Source organism: Chelonia mydas, chromosome 10, assembly GCF_015237465.2.
Source record: "Chelonia mydas isolate rCheMyd1 chromosome 10, rCheMyd1.pri.v2, whole genome shotgun sequence".
NCBI classification, from domain to species: Eukaryota; Metazoa; Chordata; order Testudines; family Cheloniidae; genus Chelonia; species Chelonia mydas.
In genome coordinates, this window is record NC_051250.2 from 42,839,879 (window position 1) to 42,866,444 (window position 26,566).

Below are 26,566 nucleotides of genomic sequence, written 5' to 3' on the forward strand. Positions count from 1 at the left end.
AGAAAGTCCACAAAGAAGAGGTAACTGCACCAGCGAGCAGCTGCAACATCCTCTGGATGCCTACAAGTGGCCAGGGCTGACCCAGAAAAGGGTGGTATTGGCTAGGAAGCAGGCAGTGGCGATAGCATGCAGTGACTCAATGGCTGGGGAAAGACTGGTAAAAAATGGAGCCCGCAGAATGTCTGTGAAGAGCAACATTGTTATTACCATCCTGGGTAAAGAATCCCCAGCCAAAAAGCCCATCAGTAATGGAAACAGAGGGGTCAGATTCCATGGGTTGTTTGCATCCCCCATCCAGCATCCTCAACACCCACATCCTACTTCCCTCTAGCCTCCAACCCACCGCTCCAGATTTCCAGTTCTACCCCTTCCAAGCAATCCTTCCAGGCAGCTCCCCTGCCATTGGGCCCCCCACTTCATTTACCTGCTGGGCCCTAATCCTTAAATCCACCCGCTTGCTATGCTGCAAAACCCCTCACCCAGAGCAACTGATGGTGGTCCTTCCTCTAGCCAGAGGGAGAGGACTGCCTTTTCCCCTGTTAACCAGGGTGGGAACACCCCTACTTTCGCAGGAGCAGACAGCAGGTGGCTTCACAGCTATTTTGACATCAGAAACAGGGAGGTAAACAGGCCCAGTTCCTTTGCAATGTCTTGCCACTATAACCCACGGGTATGCACTATGTGTGGTGCTCTGTCCCCTTGGGGTCTGCTGGCTCACATACAGATGCTGATGAGCTCACCCCAGGCTTGGCTAAGAAAGCTGGCCCTTTTCTTTCAGGCAGCTCCAACCCTGCGGCTGCTGCCCCACCCCAGGGTGTGGTATTACACCACAGTTTGCAGAGCTGACTCATTCAGTAACATTTCCCTTCCACTGGAGGAAGGAGGCTCTAAACTTTCCTTCTGTGGCTAATTTCCCCATTGCTGCAAACAGCTTTTTCCATTCAGAATATCCCATTCCAATAGAGGCCCCTTTGAATCCTCAGCGGGTGAAATTCGTCCCTGTGCAGAAGGTCAGCACGAGGCCTAGGCACCACCTGGACTGGGCATTGCGATGCTTTCTGCACATTGGCAGACAACAGGCTCTCGCATGGTGTACGTGATGAGCATCAGTTTGTCCATTGGCGTATTTTATTAGGAAAATGTCTGTGCTCTCAGTGGTTGTGCTGGTATCATTTTTCAGAAACCACAGATTGTTGCACGGTTTGCTATCATCATTGTCGTATCTACATAGGAATGGTAGATCTCTATTATCCAACACACCGAGGCTGGAAATGTACCTTCTGCTTTATAGAAAGGAGACAAGCTCCCTGCCAAACAGGTCTGCAGTCGAAGGCAAGTACTGCAGACATGTAGACTATTGATGATGGACTGAAAGATTGAACTGTTGTCCTATGTCTTTTCTTTGGGGTATGTTTTGTCTTATCTGGTCCCTGTTACCAAGTGCCTCACAATCTTTAATGCATTTAAATTCACAAGCCCCCTGTCAGGTAGGTTAATACTATTATCCCCCAGGCACTGAGAGATTATGTGACTTCAAGGCCACCCCATAAGTCTATGGTTCCTCCTGGACCCAGCAATTGTTTTAAGTCACAGCCTAACTCTTGCTTCAGCACCTGCCCTCTCAAAGGCAAGGCTGGAAGTCTCATTCACTAATGGGACTAACGTTTCCCCCACTTGATTTTACCATCCGACAAGGGCATGGCCCCAAACTACAAATCCTAACCCAAATCTCCCGCAAAGCTTTCAGAGTGAGTGACCCTGACCAAGCAGAGATGACACAGCCCTTTCCTCCACCAGTCACAGTTCTGCCACTGAGGGAACAAACAACCTGGTCCTGATCAGAGAAACCTTCTTGCCAAAGCAATTAAAAAATCCTCAGGTCATGAAAGGCTGCACTGTGCTGCCAATGGGCGTCACCAGGCTGCATCCCACCTGGAAGCACTGCACTGGCTGGAGTGCTGCACCGCCCAAACAGCAGCCCCATCAAATGTCACATTCTCTGTGCTGCAATCAGTCAGGCTTGGACTCTAGCCATCTTCTCTGACGGTTCAACTGTCACAGGCCGTCAGTATAGCACAGCAACCTGTGAGAAAGAAGCAGGGGCAGATGGGTCGACAGTTAATGACAGAAGATGACTCATCTGTCCTTCCAGGCCACTGATGGAGTTGGTCTGCCACTTGCTCACTGTTCATCCTGTGAGCTATCTGAAACTGTGTGTAAGAAACCATTTGTTTTCTTGTAACCAGGAAGGTCATTGGACACTACTCCACTCAGCTTTTCATATAGGGCCTATCATGATAACATATAAGGGCTGTGAAAGGCCATGGACATGTGCAATCTTATGGGCAGGGACTTGACTTCTGTTACTACCTGTCTGGAAAGTGCCGACCACACTACTGGGGTTATAAAAATGAAATGTGATTAACTTCATCATGACGCATCCTACCCACGCAAAACACAACAGTCTCCTGCACTCCTTACCACCCTCCCTTCCCTGTCAATGCTATGGATAATGTGCTCCACCATTCCAGAAGGCTTTCCCTTCCTTCTTCAACATACTGAAAAGCAATGAGTTCCCCACCTTCACCAAACACACACTACAGCACAAAAATTTAACTGCAATCTACCATATTCTTGCATCAACAGATCAGTACATCCTGATCTGACTGTCACAAATTCCATGAATTCAGGAAGTTATTCTGCCCTCACTTTACTTAGGTTGATGTTTGGTATCGAGAGTGAGTTTGATGAGCCCTTAATCCTCCCTTTAGCTTAGTTGAAAAAGACTGTTCCTGTAAAAATGCTTAAAATATTGCAGGAGCGGGGGAAGTAGTCTGATTGAGGCAGCTGCGCCCTTTATTCGGCTGTGAGCTCTGGGTGACAGGATAGTGCCCACACAGCCAGGGGATGGTGATGTTATCTTTGTAACCAAGATTAAAGCAGGTACAGGCCTAGGTTGTGTCAATATCTGGCAGCAGAGATAAAGCCTACCATCAGTGTGAAACACCCTGTGGGCCCTGTCTGTTGGTAAAGACCTGGGACCAGAAGGAAGGGTGGATCTGAGGATGGGTCTAATCAATGATAAGATGCTAGCATGGGCTACTTTCTAAATCTTCCCCTCCTGTCTCCCTCTTACTCCTCCACTCTTCCTCTCCTACTCTGCCTCCCAGTGCTTTCCCCACTCCAGCTATGGAGACATAGAATTCTCCTCTTGAGGAGAGGAGGCAGGTGGGGACTTCCAGTCAGAGTGTCTCTTCATTTCCTGCCAAGTACTGCTGCTGCTCCACTTGCTGTAGGAAAGCTGGGAGACCCACAAACTCCCCACCCAGGCCAGGCTCCTCCTGCAGATCCCACTTCACAGTCTTCTGCCTGGAGAGTCCTCTCTTCGCCAGCGAGGGAAGAGATGGCAGGAGGGCGAGCCCTCGGGGAAAGGCTCCCCCAAGCCAAGGAAAGAGAGATAATTATAAGAGGGGCCCTTCATTGGCTTTTAGCAGAGGAAGAGGGACCATGCACCCGTGTACTTTAATCCCTGCACATCAAACAATGATGGAGTAAACTCCTCATAGGGGAAGCACCTTCCTGAGCTCCCTTCCTGGTGGTTGGCTCATGCTCTATAGTAGGGGTGGGCAAACTTCTTGGCCCGAGGGCCACATCTGAGTGTGGAAATTGTATGGCGGGCCATAAATGCTCACAATTCCCAGCCAATGGGAGCTGCGGGGGCGGCCCTTGGGGTGGGGCAGTGTGCAGACCCCCTGGCTGCCCCTACATGTAGGAGCCAGAGGAGGAACATGCCGCTGCTTCTGGGAGCCACGCAGAGTCATGGCACATGTGGAGCAGGGCAAGTCCTGGACCCCGCTCCCTGTCGGAAGCTCAAGGGCCAGATTAAAATGTCTGAAGGGCTGGATGCAGCCCCCAGGCCGTAGTTTTCCCACCCCTGCTCTATAGCACAAGGGTTCATATCTCTTATCCATTTTTATGCTATCTAATGTAACTGCAGATGTTGTCAACATTGTAGTCTGAGGGATACTGGAATGAAAGGGGCAAGGCCACAGAGACTTAAGGATCTAGCCGGACCCTGATTCCCCACCATTCCAATAAAGAAACATTTTGTCTCACTTTTCAGTCTCCCAGCCTCTCGCAAACCGCGCCCAGCTGTAACCAACCCAGCTGCTGGGGGAAGGAAAGAATATTAACATAATCATAGACATTTCTACATAACAAAATCATATGAATCATAAAAATCAAGTTTTTTGATTGCTACCAAGTTCTTGGCTTCCATGAAATCCTGTAGCAGTGAGTTCCACTGGCTAATTATCTATTACATGAAAAACTATTCCTTTCTATCAGGTTTAAATATGTTATCCTTCCATTTCATTACAGAGCCCTTTCTTCTTGTGTTATGAGGAAGAGGACTTAGAAGCACCTGATTCAAACTTCTCTGAACCATTCATCAGTTTCTATACTTTTGCCGTGTTCCTTTATGCACCAACAGACTGAGACGTAAGCCTTCTGTTCAACATGGAGTGATATTCAGGGCTCCTAGTCGTGTAGGGCTTGATTATATCTGACCAACAAATATTTATGGCTTAGGACACAGGGTCCACAGGGGCTCAGAGAAAAAGATTTAGGCCAAGGTTTTTAAAAATAGGAGCCTAACATTTCTAAATCCGTGTTCAGGTTCCTAAATAAGTGGCCTGATTTTAAAAAGTGCTGAGTACCTAGCAGCTACCACTGAAGTCAATAGTTGCTCAGCATTTTTGAAAATCAGAGCATTTATTTGGGTGTCTAACATTAGACTCCTATTTTTGAAAATATCAACACAAGTCTTCAGTTTATGACCACAACTGGATAACCCCAAGAAAGTGGGAACTAGGAGGCAGTTAAATCACTGGTCTAGGACTGAGGAGATCTGGTATCTAGTCCTGACTCTGCCAATGACCCGCTTGGTGATCTTGAGCATGTCACCTAATGGCTCCATGCCTCAATTTCCCCATCTGTAAAATGGAGATAATGATATTTCCCCCTCTTTGTGAAGCACTTTGAGATCTACTGATGTAAAGTGCTATATGATAGCTAGGTAAAATTATTGTTTAAGCATGTTGCTTTAAAAATAATACCTAGAGCACTTTTTATCTATTGATACCATTATCCACATTTTTCAGATGGGGAAACAGAGGAAGGGATTTACCCAAAGTAACCCAGTATGTGTCACTTTCATTTCTCTAGTGAGGAACCTATGCTGCCCCAGGTGCTTTGTGGTCTAGAACCCCTGAGTTGTGGGGTGACTCATGTCAGCCCTTAACTGGGCATATGGGTTTATACTCTGAGAAAAAATAACCCATCTCTTCTTGCTCTCATAATGTGTCTTACTGTGATATTCAGAGATCCCAGCCCAATGAATATGTGGTGATATGATGAACAGGAAGGAGTTGTCTGCTGTAGGAAGTGGGTGTGCTCCATTACTCAGCATGGTATGTGAATTATTTCCAGCTCAGGGAAAAGACAATGTGACCTTAAAACCAGAGCAGATGAGTCACAAGCTGCTGCTGCTGGGTGCTCCATCACTGCAAACTCATCCTCTGAGTCTGCTGGTCAGAGACACACTCATTCTTGCTGATACCAGCCATTATCAGGGCTAGCCTCCCACCTGGCAGGGCCCGAAACTCCTAGGACAAGGGGAAATTGGGGGATGCCCCTGGTAGTCTCAGCAACCCAGAGCCCAATTCCCCACTCTTTAGTCTTTGGGGAACCCTCAAAGGTAGCTTTTGGCTAAGCTTCCCATCTCTTTGGAGCCCAGCTGTAATCACCTATGGGGAGGGAAACTGGCCATGCATGGGGATCTCAAGTGGTCATTTGTCATGCTTGGTTTTCAGCTTGCTCCCTCCTCCCTTTGTCACTGGAGTGAGGAAAAGCAACAATGGGGAACAGAAAGATCTTTGTAAACGGTTTCTAGGGCCCTGAAAGACAGGGGGAGGGGCAGGGGGTATTCAGGACAGGCTTCCAGCTGGGATGGAGGGCAGCCTAGCCTCTGAGCAGGCACATGGGGGATGGGCAATGGGGTGCTGTCCCGTTGTTGGACGCACTGCAGCATGGGCAATGAGGCATAGCACCGACGCTACCGGGAGCCCAGGCCGTGGCGGAATGCAGGGTCCTACATGGAGCTCTCTCGTGGCTGGCACACCCCGTGATAAGAGGTTTTGCTGCTGCTGCAGGGGAAGGGAAATGAAATGAGGCTGTGGCCCATTTAAGAGATACTGCTGTTGCACGGGGAGCTAAGAGGCGTGGACCCCTTTAACAGATGTTACAGCATGGGGGGGGTGAGGCCTGCAGTCCCCTTCAGAGCTCCTGCTGCATGGGGGTTCTAAGGGATGTGGCCCCTTTAAGAGATGGTACTGCTGCATGGGGGAGGTAAGGAATGCGGCCCCTTTAATTGCAGCCACCGCTGCCTCTGTCACTCGCAGCCCGCGTGCCGAGCGCCTTGGGCGCCTCTCCATTGGCCAGCTATCCGCGTGAAATCGAACTACCCTTTCCCACCGCAGCTTGTGCTTCCGCTAATGAAAAAAATCCGTCCGCCCCGCCTCCCCTAGCGAGCCAGGCGCCGGCGGCGGAGGGATCCGTAGAGCGGCGGCATTCACCTTGAGGAGCGGTGGCCGGGGCTGCAGAGAAGCTGAGGCTCTCGGGGAGAACGGACGCGGCGAGGAGCAGCAGGTACCCGGGTGGGGAGAGGGAGATTGGCTGGCCAGCCAGGTGCCGCCACTCCCTGGGGCGGAGCGGGTCCTTTCCAGGGAGCCTCCTCCATCCCCCCGCGCTGAGGGGCCCGGGATGTCAGCCGACCCTGGCCGGCGTGGCCCCTCTACTGAGGCCGAAGGGCCCGCGCTGCTGCGAGTCGGGGGTGCTCGGGCGGGGGCGCCGAAGCTCGTCCCTTCCCAGCGGAGCGCGCAGCCACCGCTGCCTCGCGCAGAGCGAGTCTGGCCGTTGGTGGCGCGCGGGGGCACGTGCGTGGTGCGAGCTCCGGCTGTCCCGTCGGGAGCACGTGGGGAGCCGTCCTCGCACGTGGGATGCTGCCGGAGCCCCACTGCGCCAGCCTGTTGTTACAGATGCGGCGGCGGCGGGAGGTGGGGGTGCAACCCATTGCCCCGGCCTGTTGTTGGGAGGGGGGGCTCCAAGAGCCAGATGAGACCATCTGATGCACCACACTAACGTAACAAAGAGCCGCGTCCTGAGGCGGGACAAGCCCAGCTTCTGTTGTCAGATTCTTGCTTGTACTAATTCTGTAAAATTTGACCTATAGAAAATGCAATGTTACTCTTAAAGGCTCCGGTGAAACTCAATCCTTTTAACCTTCATTGCTTCAATGTTGCAGGGGAATCCACACCAGGGGTGACTTTCAGTAGAAGAGGAAAGGGCAGACTTAATATATGATGCAAAATAGAAAGTGAGGCAATTAAGTACCTTTCAAAAGGTTTTAAATCAAAGTTTAAACCTCTGTCCCTTCATCCTGTGTTCGAGATGTCTTCCTCCTACAGTGAGCTGTTAAACTAGGTTAGCTATCCTTAGGTTACCTTTTGAATGGATCTTGTAGCATTGGTTAGTCTTGTGAGACAGGGATTATGTTGCATTGCATACCAAGTCTGGTCAAATGTGATCTGATTGCCAATAGGAAGAGCCCTTCCATCTGCTGCAGTCCTGTAATGATCTGCATTTCAGAGCTGATGCCATTTTGTGTAGTTGCAAGGGAAGATCTTTATAAAACATTGCTATTAAGTTAACTGTGAGGTCTGTGTAAGAGGGTGATGCTAGATCAGTAGTTCTCAAACTTTTGTACTGGTGACCCTTTTCACATAGCAAGCCTCTGAGTGCGATTTCCCCCCTTATAAATTAAAAACATGTTTTAATATATTTAACACCATTATAAATTCTGGAGGCAAAGCGGGGTTTTGGGTGGAGGCTGACAGCTGGTGACCCTTCTCCCCCCCCCCCCCTCCCCGGCATGTAATAACCTCATGACCTCCTGAGGGGTCCTGACCCCCAGTTTGAGAATCCCTGTGGTAGATTCTATCCCAACTTTACCTTGCATAGGGAGGACTGAATCACAAATGCCCCCTGATGGTATCCTGAGACTGTATGTGTGCAACAAAACTGGTCCTCCCCCAAGCAGATCACTTATGCATACTATTGTCAAAATGGCAAAGATCAAACTTCCCTACCCCTGGTGGGTCTGTTGGCCAAACGTAACTGACAAACTACTTTGTGGGCAAACCTGATGGGTCGGGGGGAGGAGGGGGAAGGGATAGCTCAGTGGTTTGAGCACTGGCCTGCTAAACCCAGGGTTGTGAGTTCAATCCTTGAGGGGGCCATTTAGGGATCTGGGGCAAAAATTGGCAATTGGTCCTGCTTTGAGCAGGGGGTTGGACTAGATGACCTCCTGAGGTCCCTTCCAACCCTGATATTCTATGATTCTATGCTGCAGCAGGATGCAGGGGGACAGGTGTCTGCTGGGATTGTTCAATGGAGTGCAGGTACCACTGCTGTTGCAACCCCTTGTGATTGGCTGTGATGCTGCAGCCTCAGAGGTGGTCATCTAATGTGCCACAGCACAGGACTGCAATATAACAGCTGATGTACAGTGCAGGAAAAGAAATGTGGAAGAGAGTTGTTGTAACCCTGATCAAATAACAGTTCCTAAATTGTTGCCATGGATTGAACCTCCACTTTTCATCTTAATATCTGTTTTTTAGGTGGGTGATGCGTAAAAGTAAACTGAACATGCAAGTATCCCTCAAAAGAGGGAATTAAATACAACGCAGCTAATGGTATTGTTTAAACAGGATTCCAGTGTTGGTAAATTTGAAACTATTACCCTATTGATGGATGCTGAACTTTGTAGTGTACTATGCCTTTAAGGTAGAATTAGCTAGAATACCGTACTATGTACTGCCTTATTCTATACTTCCTACTTTTATTCAGATTAATACCAAACACCTCTGGAAAACAATTCTTGGTTTTGGTTCAGATACATGGGTTTTAATATACTACTGTTAGAGCCATGTCTTCAGAGAAATAGCTAGCAATAACTACACCTCTATCTTCTCCCCTCAAATGCAGGAGTAATTGAGTAATCAAACTGGGTTGATATGGCACTGAAGTAACTGAGCTACTAAAAGGGGGAAGTGATTAAGCAAATTACACTTATTTCTGGTTGCAGCTACATGCCATAGAATTTGCAGAAAGAAGCTTGGATTCAGAGTTGCAATGTATTTCAGTTTAGTGTTTCCTGAGGTTCAGTGGGCCAATCAGACTGGGAGTGAGAATTGAGTCAAATGGAAAAGGGAGTATTTGCCACTTCCCCTCCTCCCACGCCAAGAAAGCTGGCAGTATCCTAAAAGATGCTAACTTAGATCAGTATATGGCTCAATAAATTTGTTAGTGACTTAGTCATCTCTTCATTGCACAGGCAAGCGAAGGCCCCTTTTGAATGTCTCCTGTATTTTTTCCTGTATTATGTCTGTGCAAACATGTCCAATTTTGATAATCATCTGTACTTCACTAAAGACTGGTTTTCTAAAAAAAAAAAAAAAAAACCTTTGAAACATCTTTGAACTGCTCTTTTTAGAGTCAGATTTGCATGAATGGTGCTTTTGTTACTACGCAGTGGAAACTTAATTGCTGTCATCTCAGATTAATAAAAGTAGAGTAGATTTTTTTTTTTAAATGGTCATGGCTCTGGCATTCCAGCTATTTTGGGATGGAGCACAGCATAACAGAAAATGCTGCTTATGTTTGTACAGAGTTTTAAATCTGTTAAGTAATACAACCCACTAATGTTTGCACAATCCCTCAAGTATTTTGTGACTCCTTATTCCCTGAAATGGCTCCTATAAACTGTAGCCTTATTTTTATTTGTGTCACTGAAATCTAGCAGAACAATTATAACTTCATCCAGCTTCAAGAATCTTAGACTTGTATCTAGTTATCTACAGCCATACATCAAGGGAAATTGAAGTGCAGTTAGCCTTTTGAAATCAAGAGCTTTTATAAACAGAGCTGGCCACTCCCCACCTTTCTTCCTGTTCCTCTAACTCCTGCCCCCCCCCCTCCCCCCCCAAAATAGTGTCTGGGCCATGCTAGGGTTATCAAGATAATCCTTCACTAGAGAATTGGAAAGTTTTAGAAAGGTTCTAACATGGTTTGAGAACAGATTTGGGGGTGGGGCATAATGCATTTTGTGGCTAACAGTTATAACTCGTTTCAGAGTAGCAGCCGTGTTAGTCTGTATTCGCAAAAAGAAAAGGAGGACTTGTGGCACCTCAGACTCACAAATTTGAGTATAAGCTTTCGTGAGCTACAGCTCATCCGATGAAGTGAGCTGTAGCTCACGAAAGCTTATTCTCAAATAAATTTGTTAGTCTCTAAGGTGCCACAAGTCCTCCTTTTCTTTTTAGTTATAACTAGTTCTCACTCCCACTCTTCTGTTGTGGCTAGATAACTGAAACAAACTCAAGTTCTTCCAGCAGAAAAGTAAACATACTGTGAAATCATAAGATACTTGGGGCTGAATGTTTTATGTCTAAAAAAGATCCTTCTGAATTTTCTAGAGATGAAATTACAAATTCTAGTGAAAAGCTGGTGGTAAATAAGGCAGTCAGTTTGATATTGCATTGACTGCATATTGAGGCGATCTAACATCTAAGAATGCAGTTAGTCTACATCTATGTGCCTCCACTCCTGGGTAAAACACCTAGAATTTTTATCACCTATTTAGTATATAAATAAGATCACCTGCTACCAGCAAGATAGGAAAGAGGCCAATCTTGATTACATAAAATCCAAAGCTGAATCCATTTTGCTGAAGCTGTAAATGGCCAGGACAAATCACGTGGGTGTGTCCTCTTTCCTGTCCTCTGGCTTTGGACAGCAGCCTGTTCCTATTCCTAGGAGAGGCTATATAGCCCCACCTCCTCTGGCAGCAGAGCTTAGCTGCAGTGTTGTGTGATGGATAGCACGTAGGGAAAAAATAGGACCGACAGCAGTAGCAGCTAACCGCCGCTACTGAATGATGTGTGCAGAAATGCTTTATCTAGGAAGTATTTCAGTTGTATGCTGTTCTGACTGCATCTGTAAATCAAGGTAGGGCTCAAATCTTCACTCTACCAATGAATCTGCTTCCTTTCCTCCAAAAGACATCACTAGCCTTGTGTGCTGATAGCACAGGGGAGAGAACTCTTGGATTTTTCTGGAATTCTGCTTAACTGTAGTTGCTTTGGTAACACATGCAATTCAGATAAGTGTGGCTGGCATGTTATGCCTGCACCCCGACCTCTAATTCTTCTTGGAGGGGTTATATGATCTCGTTATCAGCATCAGTCTGACTCCTTAATCAAACATGTAGTGAGCTTGATTTCTTCAGGGAGGTGCAGACTGAACTAGATCATGTTAATCTGACCGCTAATTCATTCTCATCCAGGAAAAGTACTGATGTCTCAAACACAGCACCAGTGTGGCCCTCCCACCTATCCTTTCTAACCAGTTAATTTGTGCTCTGAAAATCCAAGAAACATTAGCATCCCAAAGCTGCTGTCTGAATGTCTGTCTCTGAAGATACAGGTTTAGAATCTGCAATTTGATGGTAGCTGAGAGAGGTATTCTAAATCAATTGGGTGAAGCAGAAATTGCCATGTGGTCCTGAATAATCTGCAGTATCTGTCATGCTGTCTGGAGTGGTTCATGACTGAGTGCCAACCTCAGGGCAGAATGTCAAAAAGTAGGACAGACACCCCAAACTGGTGCTGTGTTCTATAATTAGATTTCACCAGCCCAATAACAAGTGTGAATGCCTGGATCACTATAACAGACTTACCGTAGTCACAGACTAGAGTGCCCAAGTGGATTGTCTATCTTGCCACCCAGGCAAGCTGGATAAATGGTCACTTACGGTTAAGATGACAAAATATTCAGGTTGCTCCCAGTCACTTATCCTCAGATCAATTTGTACCTTAGATCTCACACCAAAGACAATCCTATAATTAACTAAGGATTTATTAGCAAGGAAAAAGAAATGAGGCTGTCTACACTACAGCACTTACAGTGGTGCAACTGCATCACTGTAGCGCTTGTGGTAGAGAAGCTCTAAGCCAATGGCCTGTCAGCTTAAAGCTCCCACCTCTTGCAGAGGCAGGACATGTTGACAGGACTTCTCCTGTCGACATAGTACTATCTACACCAGCACTCAGTTCAGGATAATTTGTCACTCCAGGGTGTAGATCAGTGGTTCTCAAACTTTTTTTTTGTATTGGTGATCCCTTTCACGTAGCAAACCTCTGAGTGTGACCCCCTCCCCATTTCTAAATATAAAAGCATTTTTAACTTATCGCTATTATGCTGTAGGAAAAGCAAGGTTTGGGGTGGAGGCTGACAGCTCGCGACTCCTCCCACGTAATAAACTTGTGATCCCTGAGGGGTCGCAACCCCCAGTTTGAGAATCCCTGATGTAGATTATTCACACACCTAAGCAACGTAAGTTATACCACATTATCTTATAGTGTAGACATAAAGAGTTATTTACAGGTTTAAACCAGGCAACATATAAGCACAAATGAATTAGTCTTAAGTTCCTAAAGGTGACAGATGTGTAAACTTGTCCACTGAACGTCTGTTAGGGCTAACTCTGGGGAATCTGTTTTTATTTCCTAGCTCCAGCCCTTTGAGAGTCCAAACAGCAAAGAGAAACATTTCTTTTTGTGAGCATCTTTATATCCCCTTCTCCCAGATTTCAAACTGATCTAGGGCTCCTGCACACAACTCCTTCATAGGTGGATGGGGCAATCGGCAAAGCTTTTAGAGTAGCAGCCGTGTTAGTCTGTATCCGCAAAAAGAAAAGAAGTACTTGTGGCACCTTAGAGACTAACCAATTTATTTGAGCATAAGCTTTCGTGAGCTACAGCTCACTTCATCTGTATTTTCCACAATATGCATCCGATGAAGTGAGCTGTAGCTCAGGAAAGCTTATGCTCAAATAAATTGGTTAGTCTCTAAGGTGCCACAAGTACTCCTTTTCTTTTTGTAAATATTGGTAGTAAACTCCCTGCTCATGAGGGATTGAATTCCTAAACACACCACTAACTCATCTCACTCCTGCCTTCCTTTCCTTACTCTTCCTGTACCAGTCCTGAGTTGTTTGTACAGGCTGTACAAGATCAAGTCAGCATGACTGACTGGCTTTTTTTATATGAATAAATTTGTACTTGGCTAGTAGAAGACCCATAGACTTGCTTCACTCATAGTTCAAGCTGACTTAAACCTGAATCTCCAGAGGCAGCAAAACTAGAATCCACTGCATGACCTGTCATGTTACCTGCATGCAGTCTGTTTTCTGGCTCTTATAGGCCTAAGAATACTTCTTTTATCTTCATAAATGATCTGGAGGATGGTGTGGATTGCACTCTCAGCAAATTTGCGGATGATACTAAACTGGGAGGAGTGGTAGATAGGATACAGAAGGACCTAGACAAATTGGAGGTTTGGGCCAAAAGAAATCTGATGAGGTTCAATAAGGATAAGTGCAGGGTCCTGCACTTAGGATGGAAGAATCCAATGCACCGCTACAGACTAGGGACCGAATGGCTAGGCAGCAGTTCTGCGGAAAAGGACCTAGGGGTGACAGTGGACGAGAAGCTGGATATGAGTCAGCAGTGTGCCCTTGTTGCCAAGAAGGCCAATGGCATTTTGGGATGTATAAGTAGGGGCATAGCGAGCAGATCGAGGGACGTGATCGTTCCCCTCTATTCGACACTGGTGAGGCCTCATCTGGAGTACTGTGTCCAGTTTTGGGCCCCACACTACAAGAAGGATGTGGATAAATTGGAGAGAGTCCAGCGAAGGGCAACAAAAATGATTAGGGGTCTAGAGCACATGACTTATGAGGAGAGGCTGAGGGAGCTGGGATTGTTTAGTCTGCAGAAGAGAAGAATGAGGGGGGATTTGATAACTGCTTTCAACTACCTGAAAGGGGGTTCCAAAGAGGATGGCTCTAGACTGTTCTCAATGGTAGCAGATGACAGAACGAGGAGTAATGGTCTCAAGTTGCAATGGGGGAGGTTTAGATTGGATATTAGGAAAAACTTTTTCACTAAGAGGGTGGTGAAACACTGGAATGCGTTACCTAGGGAGGTGGTAGAATCTCCTTCCTTAGAGGTTTTTAAGGTCAGGCTTGACAAAGCCCTGGCTGGGATGATTTAACTGGGACTTGGTCCTGCTTCGAGCAGGGGGTTGGACTAGATGACCTTCTGGGGTCCCTTCCAACCCTGATATTCTATGATTCTATGACTCTATGATTCTTAAAATCCCCCACAACTGTCCATTGAGTGTGGAGGTAGCTACCTAAGTAACATTCTTCTGGGCCTGCATGCTTGTATTTATGCTGTGGGGAAAACACCTGTGAGTTTAAAAATTGAGGTAAGATTAACCAAGTGCAAACTTTTAGATAAACTCAATTTCCCTTTAGTACTTTCTCAACAGCTGTATTATGAGATGAGACAGTGAACATTTAGCCAGGAGATTAACCAATTAAGTGTATATGACATGGGCAGGTATATCTTTTGCATGTGTGAAATAATCACATAATCTCCCACCTGTGTGGAGAGATGTGTTCTCTGATCCTAGACCAATCACTTAAATCTTGCTGGCAAGCCACAGTGTGGGTTGGCATGCACTCGGCTAACTTCAAATAAGATGCTTCTTCTGATTGTACTTTCTTCCTGGCCTTGTTGAACTTCCTTAATTGTGGGCTTCAAAGAGGAGTGTGTTGGCTGCTGTCTTTTTAGAACGTCATTCCACAGTCAGCCTGTGGAACTCCTTGCCTGAGGAGGTTGTGAAGGCTAGGACTATAACAGGGTTTAAAAGAGCCTCCATGAATTTATCCAGTTCTAAGTCCATTAATGGCTATTAGCCAGGATGGATAAGGTGTCCATAGCCTCTGTTTGTCAGAGAGTGGAGATAGATGGCAGGAGAGAGATCACTGATCATTACCTGTTAGGTTCACTCCCTCTGGGGCACCTGGCATTGGCCACTGTTGGTAGATCTTTGGTCTGACCCAGTATGGCCCTTCTTATGTTCATTGTGCCAAATACCAGGGATGGATCCCCTTTGTAAAATCAATAACTGCTGTCTCCCACTTCCTCATGTGCAGTTATTGGGATTTGACTTACCTCCATCCCTTGTTCCTTCCATTTCTGCCTCTAGAGGTTTACCTGGCTGAGGAGCAATGTGACAGATCAAAACTTGTAACTACTTCCTTCTGTTACAAGAAATTTGTCTAAGCTCTTCCAGTGCTGGATAATGGCTGTCCTTCTGTACCCTTTCCTAACCAGTCACCTTCATTTTAATGTTGTAAAGGGAAGCAACTGAGATCTGACCTTCTACCTTCTTAGATACTTCTAAGCAGCAGCACAAGAGCTGCATATCCCAGGCCAGTCGTCCTTTTAATATCAAAAAACATATTAATTCTGAACAAACACTGGACAGACCAGTTCAAATGTGTAAGTGCATCTTGCCAGAGACATGTGAGGCTAGGCTCTATAATAAACTTGGGATTTACTAGTTGTGTGTCTGCTTTATTCCTACTCTTATAAGATCGTCACTGTCTTGAGCAAGCCATGCCCACCTGCATCTTGCAAAAATTTCTAAAATACTGTAAAATGCCAAACATAGCACTCAAATCTTAACCTGCAGCAGAGTTCAGTGAACGTTTCATAGAAATGCACTGTAGGAAGGAAGTGCAAAAACGTAGGGCACAATATTGCAAAACTAAAGCCACATGCAGGAAAACACACTTTCCATGTTCTTGCTGGTGCTTTTCTTTCCACCTCCAACTTCCCTGCCCCAGAAAAGCTAAGGTGTCACAATGCCTGTGATCACTGTTTCTCTGACTTGAATTGCATTGGAAAAGATGGTAGTTAATGGGATTCTGACTTCAAATGAAACTCTTTTAAAAAGCAGTGATCGTATCACAGAATGAGTGTGAAATACAGAAATTTAAATTAGAGTAGTTTGTAAATTACTGTAATGGGTTTCTCCCCCCCCCCTTTTTTTTTTTTTTTGAAAAGCTTGTGACTCAGCCAGTGGACTGTCAGTTTCCATCTCAATTGCTCATCCCTTGTACAGAACCAAATGAGATGAGATGCTTCAAATAGTGCATGTTTTGACTTATTGATGTCAGTGGGCATGGGGAGAACTTTTGCTGCTACAGTTCCTTCTCATTCATTTATGAGAATATACATTATACTACTCCCTAATGCATTCAGCGATTTAGACTTTACAAGGTGCTACATAATATAAAGGTTTTGCTTGAACTCTTCAGAGGCTTTGCACCTGAAATCTAGGCTATGATGACTGGCTGTGGGAACTGTTCCCCTTCTGCAAAATCCATCTTTCTTCTTAGTAAGATCTGAGAATTGCTCCACTCTCCAGAAGTTATTTCCTATTTTAAAGTCGGGCCAACCAGTAGGAAATAACTAAACAAATCCATCAGAGGACCAAAAGCAGCCTAATCGGTTGCAGGATCTGGAAGTCTGACACTGTGTTCATGTGTGAAATTGCCTTTTCAGGGAACTGCTTTGTTTTTAATATCTAAAAAATCTTACGTAAGAATGGGGAGGAAGTGGCTTGATATGAAGGAGCTAAGGTCTCTCCTTCTGTACCACCGCCTCATGCTGCTGGGAAACATTAAGCTATGTATGCTGGAATAGCCATGTATCATAATGTAACCTTGCAGTGTTTCTAATATGGGCAGACTTTCATGTGCCTTCATTTTTATGCATCCAGTGAAGTGAGCTGTAGCTCACAAAAGCTTATGCTCAAATTTGTTAGTCTCTAAGGTGCCACAAGTCCTCCTTTTCTTATTTCTAACTCAGTGAGTCAGCACTTTCCCATGGGGCTGGATAAGAGACTACTTGCCAGGGTATACTGAGGTTTTCAGTAGCCTGTGTCATTGCTGTACTTCTCTATATCATAATGAGGATGTAGTGAGTCAGGGCTGCCTTGCATGAGAAACTGCACGTAGATGCAGAGAAATTGGAAGGCTTGACTGGCAGAGGTGGGTGAGGGAGGAGCTAAGCTTCCTGAGTGAACTGTCTTAAAATAGCATGTGCTCTCCGGTGACAGCAATGCTTAATACATTGTGGTTGGATCATAGTGGATATCTCTTCTGCAAAGGGCTGTAGGTGAAGTCATAATGCCAATTGCAAAGTTGTTTTATGTCCATATTATCCAAACTCTTAACTGACAGTTGGGACTCTAAATCTCTTAGCCTTAATGACTGATAAAGCGGAATATCCTGATCTAGCTAACAGGTACAACTAACACTATCATTTGACTAACAGGCAATGTTACTGGTTTTACAGTAAGTTCTGCCTGCTTTTTCCCAGTGTCCATGATGTAGGATAAGTTCAGGTTACTGCTGTAAATGCTAATTAGAGGGGGAAGTTGGGAATGTGTTTATTTTAGTTATTTTAATAGGCAATGGTTCAGAATAATCTATGAATCCAGATACACACAAGTACCATGTGGAGCAGTATAGTCTCAAATTCACCAGTAATATTTTTGGCTCTGCAGGAGTTAATAGGCAGAATTCACTGGCAGGCCTGTCTTATGCAGAAAATCAGACTAGATGATCATAATGGGTCCTCCTTCATTGGTTGAGCGTGCTACATTCAGCATGATTTTTGTCTTATGTAATGCAATAACACTGGAACATTGCATCCAACCAATTTCAACGCTTTGGGGAATGTTTTAGGCCTCAATGGCCAGAGCTTTAAATTTTGGGGGGGGGGGGATAAATGGGAGACATGGGAATGCCTGTCACCTTTTCAGCACAGCCACGAGCACTTCTGCAATAGTGTATAGATCAAACTGGTTGTTGTCACCTACTAATTGCCTTCTAGCATAACAATACCCCTGTTCATCCTTCCAATAGTTTGATAGTCGTTCAGTGTGTGAACAATCTCCCAGACCGTTAATGGAATGGGGCAACCTGGAATGAAGGTGGTAGGCCTACATTGGGGGACCCTCGTGTTGCAGCATATGTAGGAGGCAAACAGCCCGTCAGGGAGGAAGATTGAGGGGAGTTACAGGAAGTCCCTGCCAGAGAGGGAGATGGGAGAATAGCACCCAGGAATTTCTGGCCTGGAAGGCAGGGAGTCCCTGTTGTGTGCAGGAAGTTCACCCTACAGACACTATGAAGTGTGATTTCCGCGCCCCCCCCCCCCCCAATAGATCTGATAAAAAACCAGATGGCCTAACTTGCTGTCAGACTGCATTCCAAAAAAGCTACTTATCTAGGTGAAGGTGGCAGATTACTCAAATTATATAAAGAAAAGGACTTGTGGCACCTTAGAGACTAACAAATTTATTTGAGCATAAACTTTCGTGAGCTACAGCTCACTTCATCGGATGCGTTCAGTGGAAAATATCTCCCCACTGTATTTTCCACTGAACGCATCTGATGAAGTGAGCTGTAGCTCACGAAAGTTTATGCTCAAATTTGTTAGTCTCTAAGGTGCCACAAGTCCTCCTTTTCTTTTTACTGTGTTCCTTGTGACCGTGGAGCGCATCCACATTAGCAGCTCTTGCAACTGTAAAGAGAGCAGTGAATTGTGGTGGCTGTGTAACTGACTACAGGGTGCTTTGGGAAGAGTTTGCAATGCCTCATGGGGCAGGCACAGCATCACATGAGGCAGGTTTCCCAATCCCATTGTTCATGGACATCATGCTACATTGCCAGCTGCTTTTCAACTGAAATAGGCAGGGGAGGGTAGAGTGTGACAGGGAGTGTGTGTGTATGGGGGGGAGATGGTGTGTTTCGGGGGACAGTGTGTGTCAGCATGCTGTCTTGTAAGTTCAGACAGCATCAGGAAGCAACCAGTCCTGGGGGAAGGGGGAAACCCCAACATCCGCTCCCAGCTCTCTGCACAGCGGTCTCTCTCACACGTGCACTGTCTCTCTCACACATGCACGCTTGTGTTCAACAGCAGGACCATTCCACATTAATGGTTTGCTTTGTATCCTGGAGCAGATCAGCACAGCATGCAATGTCTGTCAGAAATGGAGCTTTGAAAAGGGGGGGCACTTGTCTCCAGGGTAGTAGAGTTCAAAACAATGAGAAGAGCAGCCACATGAGGGATTATGGATCACTTCCGGAGGCCAATTGATTGCTTTCTGTGCTGTAAGATGTTTACACTGTCAATACAGTGCTGGCGTCTCTATGCTTTAAGGCTTATGACTCTCTACTCGAGGTGTGGTGTTTTCTGGGGGGGGTTTGCAACACTGCAGCTGAGGAGTTTCTGCGCACAAAGTGGCTTGGCAGTGTGTACAAGTCAGGAGTTACACTGCAGAAAGCTGCTTTACTGCACAGTAACTTGCCAGTATAGACAAGGCCTTGGCTCTTCTCTGAACCCTCTCCAATTTATCAACATCCTTCTTGAATTGTGAGCTCTGGAACTGGATGCAGTATTCCAGCAGCACTGACCCTAGTGCCAAATAGAGGTAAAATAACCTCTCTAATCCTACTTGAGAGTCCCTTTTTTATGCATCCCAGGATCTCACTAGCTCTTGGCCACTGCCTCTCCCTGGGATCTCATGTTCAGCTGATTAGCCACAATGACCCCTGCATTCTTTTGTATCACTACTTCCCAGGATAGAATCGCCAATCATGTAGATATGGCCTACATTCTTTGGTTCTAGATGCATACATTTACATTAGCTGAATTAAAATGCATATTGTTTCTTGTACCCAGTCTACCAAGTGATCCAGTTTGCTCTGAATCAGTGACCTGCCCTCTTCCCTATTTATCACCCTCCCAATTGTTGTATTGTCTGTAGACTTTATAAGTGGTGGTTTTGTTGGCTTCCAGGTCATTGATAAAAATGTTAAATGACATAGGAATGAAAGTTGTTCCCTGTAAGACTCCTGTAGAAACACATGCTTGATGACTATTGCCCTTCTACAATTAATTACCTTTCGAAGCCAGTCAATTAGCCAGTTTTTACCCATTTAACGTGTGCCATGTTAACTTTATATTTTTTTAAATCAAAATGTCTTTAATAGGAATCTTCTTAGGTTGCATATGAATTCAGTGGGGATGGGGAGGCTGGAGTGGTGCTGATATTGAAAGAGCTGAGGAATGACCATTTCAGCTGGGAATATCTATTGACAAGCAAAGTGAAGTTTCTCAATTCAGTGTCCTTCACTGGCACCTTTCATACAACTTGGTGTTGCACATACCTGATTCCTTGTTTCTCTGTCCTTAGTAATGACTAGCTCCAGCATCAAGTGGAAGTGTTGCCTTCCAGCTCACCTTTGGCAGCCTAAGGCAGTAAACTGAACCCTTGCTTGAGACTAACCAGGCCCAGGCTTTTATCTCAGATCTGTCTGATTAGAACCTCATGGTAAAGCAATTCAAACAACTTGTGTCTTAAGGCTTGTCTACACTGGCACTTTACAGCACTGCAACTTTCTCGCTCAGGGGTATGAACACACACGCGCGCATGCCCCTGAGCACAGCAAGTTTCAGTGCTGTGAAGTGCCAGCGTAGACAGTGCCCCGGTGCTGGGAGCCATGCCCCTCGTAGAGGTTTTTTGGTTGGTTGGTTTTAAATCGAGCTCTTCCAGCACTCTGCCATGACTACACAAACCACATTAAAGCCACGTTTAACATTGCCAGTGTAGACTAACCCTTAGCTGGTGTTACGAAAAGGGTTAATCTGTTCTAGGATTATTAGTCTCAACATAGACTGGCTGGCCTCAAGAACTGAGGGGGGTGCAATTTCCTCTTATTTAGGCCCCCAGAAAAGATCAGAATCAGGAGATTTATCTGATTCCATAGTATAATTCTGTCCAAGTTTATCACAGTGCTGTTCTAATGATCAGGTAGTGTCTCCTTCAGACACCCTCAGCTTGAGGGGGTTTTATTCAAGCTTAAGCCTGTTGAGCTGTTCCGACTTAAAGGGTTGGTTTTAAACTTCTCCTACAGGATTAATCCATAATGTTGATTAGGCACTTGGGTATAGAAGAGACTTCAGCTCAGAAATGAACCTGTTAAGTTGTACATCAATGTGCATGTTTTCTGTAACAAGACTTTGGTACTATAATGTTCACAATGGTATAACTACTATAGTCTGTAGATACTTGAGGGCAGAGAATGGAAACAGGTTAAGGGAGTAAGGATGAGGGAGCAGCACAAATATGAATGTATTTTGGACTAACTGTAAGAAAACTACAGTAGTGGTCAGTTTTGCTGTTGCCTGAGTCCTCAACTGGTCACAACTGCAGGAAGTGTTCCTACGCTTAACCCCAAAGTGTAAGCATTCCTGGAACTCTGCAGTACAGTGACAATACCTGTGCACTTTCATAGTAGCACACTTGAAGACTGGCCTACAGGCAGGGGTGTGAATTGTAGAGTGCTCCAACTGCCATGTAGACCCTGCTGGCATAAACTAAAAAGGTACCCAGTGCATGTTGATGTAGTCCACAGGACAACACACACTGGTACCTTTTTTGTTTACGCCAGCAGGGTCTACATGGGGCAGTTAGAGCACTCTACTGTTCAAACCCCTGTAGTATGGACTGGAGCATCATGTAGACAGGCCCTAAGGAAGTCCAGCGTTCTGAGATGATCGGGTCAGGCAGTGTTTGCTTATTATACAAGAGTCTGGCATATCTACCTGTGGTGCCATATAAACAAGCCCTTAAACAATCTTTACTATGGTATTAAGCAAATTTGGTTCCTGATCTGATCAGTTAGGGGCTTCCCTTGGGCCTACATTACATTAAGGCCTACATTGGGCCTTGGGTTACATTAATATGTTTGCAAATCCATACACTTGTCCATTAAAAATACCCTCTAAAATCACTACAAGGAGACCAAATAAACTAGCTGTAGAAGACATTATTAATATTTCACTTCATAACCACCACCTGCCAGCAATTTACCAGGCACTCTTCCTAATCTTTGGTTTCTAGTATTAGGGCTTCACATCAATAGTTTGATTCAATAACTAACACCAATCTGTGCTGAGATTACCCAAGAAATGATGTAAAATGGAATGTATATAACTTAAACACTCATGCAGAGTTGCTTACTGCCATTTGTTTTTAATCTCAACCAGCTCAATTTTCAGTGTACTAGTGTATGAGAACTGCTAAACAAATTTATTTAGATTTACCTGCCAGTCTAAAATAACTCTAACCTCTCTCCTAGGTAAAGAATCCCAGCAACCATGTCTAAGCACCACGATGCTTTCATCCAGACCCAGCAGCTACATGCTGCCATGGCAGACACTTTTCTGGAGCATATGTGCCGTCTGGACATTGATTCTGAGCCAATCACAGCACGAAACACCGGCATTATCTGCACTATTGGTATGTGACTCTTAACACCCTAGGGGAGGTGGGTAATTGCAGCTGTCTCCTAATATAAAATTTAAGAACAGCCCCAAAGACTTCAGTGTTCTCAAAGATCTGTAGAGTAGATTAAGGAAAAAATGCAAATATTTAACTTCACTACCTCTCTGTAACATGAGGAGCATGGGTGAACTCATGAGTATTGCAACCATATCCTTTTCTCAAGTTTGCATGAATCCTGGCTTCAGAAGTAAGAGAGCCTATCCACTACTACAAAATATAAAATTGTGATTAGCCACTAAGTACACCATTCCTACTTTGGAGACTGAAGCAAAAATAAACTGTTGATCTCTGCACCAGTCTTCCTGCATGCTGCACAATGATAGTTAAAGTAGCTTGAAATACAAACTTGTGCCCAAAGTAAGAGATGGATAGGAGTTGCTTCTATTAATGGCAGAGAATTGTCTGCTTTCATGTGCAGCTAGGGAATTGACTGCTAGGAGTTTGTGTTTCAAAGTGAAATGCTCTTCTAGCTATTGCAGACAGTTTTCTTTGCAGCATCATTATCCCTTTTTCCCCACTAAATCTAAACTGGCAGATTGAAAATGCAGTAGTAAAGATCTAGTGTAATGCTGTATGCAGCAGACTTTGGCTATGGGAGTAACATACAGCCAGGGTCAAAGAATTCTTTTAATACTTGGGAATTGCATTTGTGTGTTACAAGGGCCCTTAGTTGGAGTGCAGTCAGTCTTTACAGATGTACAAACTAAGATAGATGGAGACATCTGAGCTAGTTTGAGGGCATGCAAGCAATTTCCAGAAGCCCAGCAAGCAGGGAGACATGTCACTTCAGATATTCAAGTCCCTTTACATCATCTGTGGATATGTGGTTCACCCCTTCCTACCTTGTGAAATAGCCCACAAACCTAGAACAGTTTCTGGTTTTGCTATCTTTGCCTTTAAAAGTCAGTAACAAACTTAATCAATTGGTAATAAAACTGTGGTTCCTTCTAGGCCCAGCCTCCCGCTCAGTGGAAATGCTGAGAGAAATGATTAAATCTGGAATGAATGTTGCCCGTCTCAACTTCTCTCATGGAACTCATGAGGTAAGGGCAGAGAGTCTGCTGGATCAGGACAATGTTTAATCACAAGTGCTTTCGTAGGGCAAGATACTTGGTCCAAGGTGTGTGTGTGCTGCTTCAAGCTTCCAGCCGTAGGCAGTGGGAAGATGATACTTAATCACAAATTATGCATTCTTTCAAAAGACAAGTTAACATCGATATCCTGTATGTGCCGGTTCCTTTATGACACTTGGTAAGGTGTCTTGCCATCAGTAACTTTAGAGTCAAAACATGCACAACTGGCCATGCTAAGCAAAGGAACAAAATTAGGGTGATCTCTCTCTCCCTCTCCCTGTACATGTCTCTGCCCCCAAAAAAATATCATGCTAGAATCTTCTTTACCCAAACTGTCATCCTTAGACACTTGCAGGAGAGGTTTGTTTCTTCCTAATCTTAAAGTATGACCTGAGCCCACCCAGCCTGAGAGGGTTGAGTTGTTTTCAGATCCAAACTGACACTTCCTCCTGAACCTGGGTCAGTACTATCATCTGTAGCATATCCATTGGGTCTGCACAGCCTCACTCCGGCTGGCTGCTGCCAGCTGGTCTCTGCTGTAGAGAGAGGTATGCTGCACTGAAACGCCTCAGCACACTCAATCCAGCACAGCAAGGTGGCAGTGGCTGACAGGAGCAGGGCATGCAGCTGCTGCTTCACATACCCCACAGGCAGGAGAAGGTGAGCAGAGATGATCTGAGCCATGCAAGTTGTTGTTTTCCTCACCTGAACCTGACACTTGTAGTGAGGTCCCATGGTGTTCGGGTCCCATTGCAGGTCTCAAGCTTACAGTTCACTGGAGGCTGATTAACCTTGGTATTTGCCACTTATGACAGTTTACTACACGTGGGCATACTTTTCTAGTTAAACAACTACTAAATCTCTGATTCTTCCCCAGCTTGTCATAAAGCACTACTATATCAAGAGGGCTCTGTTCTTGCACTCTACTGAAGTTGCTTTTAAGTATGCAGGAGTATGAGGTCCCCTGCTCTAAAGAATTTTCTGGCTAAATTGAATCAACCTATTTGAGCTGCAGTCTCTTGTAATAGGCATAAATGAAAGCTGCTGGGAAAGCGGGTATGTGTATGTATGTGTGCACGCTTCCTTACAATCCCTTAAGTGTGTTAGCAAATGCTAGCCTGTAAAACCTTTTTCTAAGGGTATTCTGTTTGCTGCAGAGTCTGGATTTCAGTACTAAACTAATAGGTCACTGACACAGCTGGCATACAGGTGACCAGTTTCAAGATCCTTGAAGCATGGACTTTGCCTCTTCATTGCCTCTGAAGGAAGTCCTTTTTAAAAAAAAAAAAACATGAAACCTAAATCACTTGACTCGTTACTATGTATCCTTTAAGTCCTTCCAACTACCACTTAAAATTAGGTTGGGTAGGAACAAAAACAAACATAGGAACAGCCATATTGGGTCAGACCAAGAGTCCATCTGGCCCAGTATCCTGTCTTCTGACAGTAGCCAGAGCCAGATGCTTCAGAGGGAATGAACAGAACCGGCAATCATTGAGTGATCATCTCTTGTCATCCACTCCCCACTTCTGGTAGTCAGAGGTTTTAGGGACGCCCAGAGAATGGGGTTGGATTCCTGCCCATCTTGGCTAATAACTAGTGATGGACCTATCCTCCAGGAATTGATCTAATCTAATTCTTTTTTTGAACCCAGTTATAGTTTTGGCCTTCACAACATCCCCTGGCAAAGAGTTCCACAGGCTTACTGCATTGTGTGAAGAAGTACTTACTCTTGTTTTTAAACCTGCTTCCTATTAATTTCATTAGGTGACCCATGGTTCTTGTGATATGCGAAGGAGTAAATAACACTTCCTTATTCACTTTCTCCACACCATTCATGATTTTATAAACCTCTGTCATATCCCCCATAGTCATCTCTCTTCCAAGCTGAGGAGTCCTAGTCTTTTCTTACTCTCTCCTCATGTGGAAGCTGTTCCATACTCCTAATTCTTGTTGCCTTTCTCTTCCAATTCTAATCTTTTTTTTTTTGAGATGGGATGACCAGAACTGCATACAGTATTCAAGGTGTGGATGTGCCATGGATTTATGTAGTGTTTTCATATTTTCTGTCTATCCCTTTCCTAATGGTTCCTAACATTCTCTTGACTTTTTTGACTGCTTAGTTCTAATAACCTAACTACTTCCGAGTCAGTATAGAGGTCTGCTGGAGTGGAATGAAATTCCATTTCTTCCTCAGCCACTGGTTTGCTGTTAACGTGAATTTTATTCAGCGAACACTGATCTACTACAGAAATAAGCAGAGTGCTATTAAAGTTATGCATTTTGTTGTAGGCCATGCAAGTTGCTGACTAGTACAATTCCATGTCTCAGAAGCAAACTCTTAACTACTTCAAATAAGTCCTGGGTCTCTGTTGCTTGGCTTGCTAGTTTTTAGAGGTATGTTCCCTGACCGTTATGGACATCATGCTCTGGCATTTGAAAGCACTATGTTAAATTTATGTGAGGAATAAGATCATAAGAAATGCAAACCATTTGTTGTCAAAGACAAGCCCCCTCAGAGTTTATATAAATAGACTAGATTCCTCTTTGTGACCTGAGATGTGGAAGTGATCCCATTCCCAAATATGGCTTCCCTTGCAGTGATGCCCAGGGCCTCCATGTTGACTGTCCTTTAGCCTTCAAAATGTCAGGGGCTGTGGTTTCGATAGGACAAAGTAAGCACCTCAAGCTATGTTACAACTTGGCCTCCTGCCCTCCCCTGAACTTTAAAGGGCACAGGGCATTAAAATGAACACACACACTGCAGAAACCACAAACATGCTGACCTTTAAAGTTACAGAAAACTGAAAAATCTAACCATTGGAATAGCGTCAGTGGCTGGGCTTCTGACCATGGCCAGAGCCAGAAGCTGCTCATGTGTGTGGCAAGAAGTATGCCTTGACTTATTTTTCTCCTTTCATAATCTCAGCACTTTCAACAGTTATCTGTCCCTTGGGAATGCTGTACTCCTAACTTGGATGGATGGATGTATAGGGTAATGCAGAGATTCCAGTCTTATGTATAGCAAAGTTTCTTGA

General features: G+C 45.0%; 1 protein-coding gene across 4 annotated transcripts in view; it reads left to right on the forward strand.

Moving 5' to 3' along the window:
- Positions 1–6,305: 6,305 nt before the first annotated feature.
- Positions 6,306–26,566, forward strand: part of PKM (pyruvate kinase M1/2) — a 43,641-nt gene continuing 23,380 nt past the window's right edge. Inside the window, exons 1-3 of one of the 4 annotated variants that reach the window (XM_043523396.1) lie at positions 6,306–6,694; positions 22,250–22,410; positions 23,407–23,498. In XM_043523396.1, coding sequence (XP_043379331.1) covers positions 22,269–22,410; positions 23,407–23,498 — 234 coding nt within the window. In that variant the 5' untranslated portion in view covers positions 6,306–6,694; positions 22,250–22,268. Of the gene's footprint in view, positions 6,709–22,249; positions 22,411–23,406; positions 23,499–26,566 lie in introns of all 4 variants that reach the window. The other 3 variants (XM_043523395.1, XM_037910607.2, XM_037910608.2) reach the window with 3 other exon arrangements.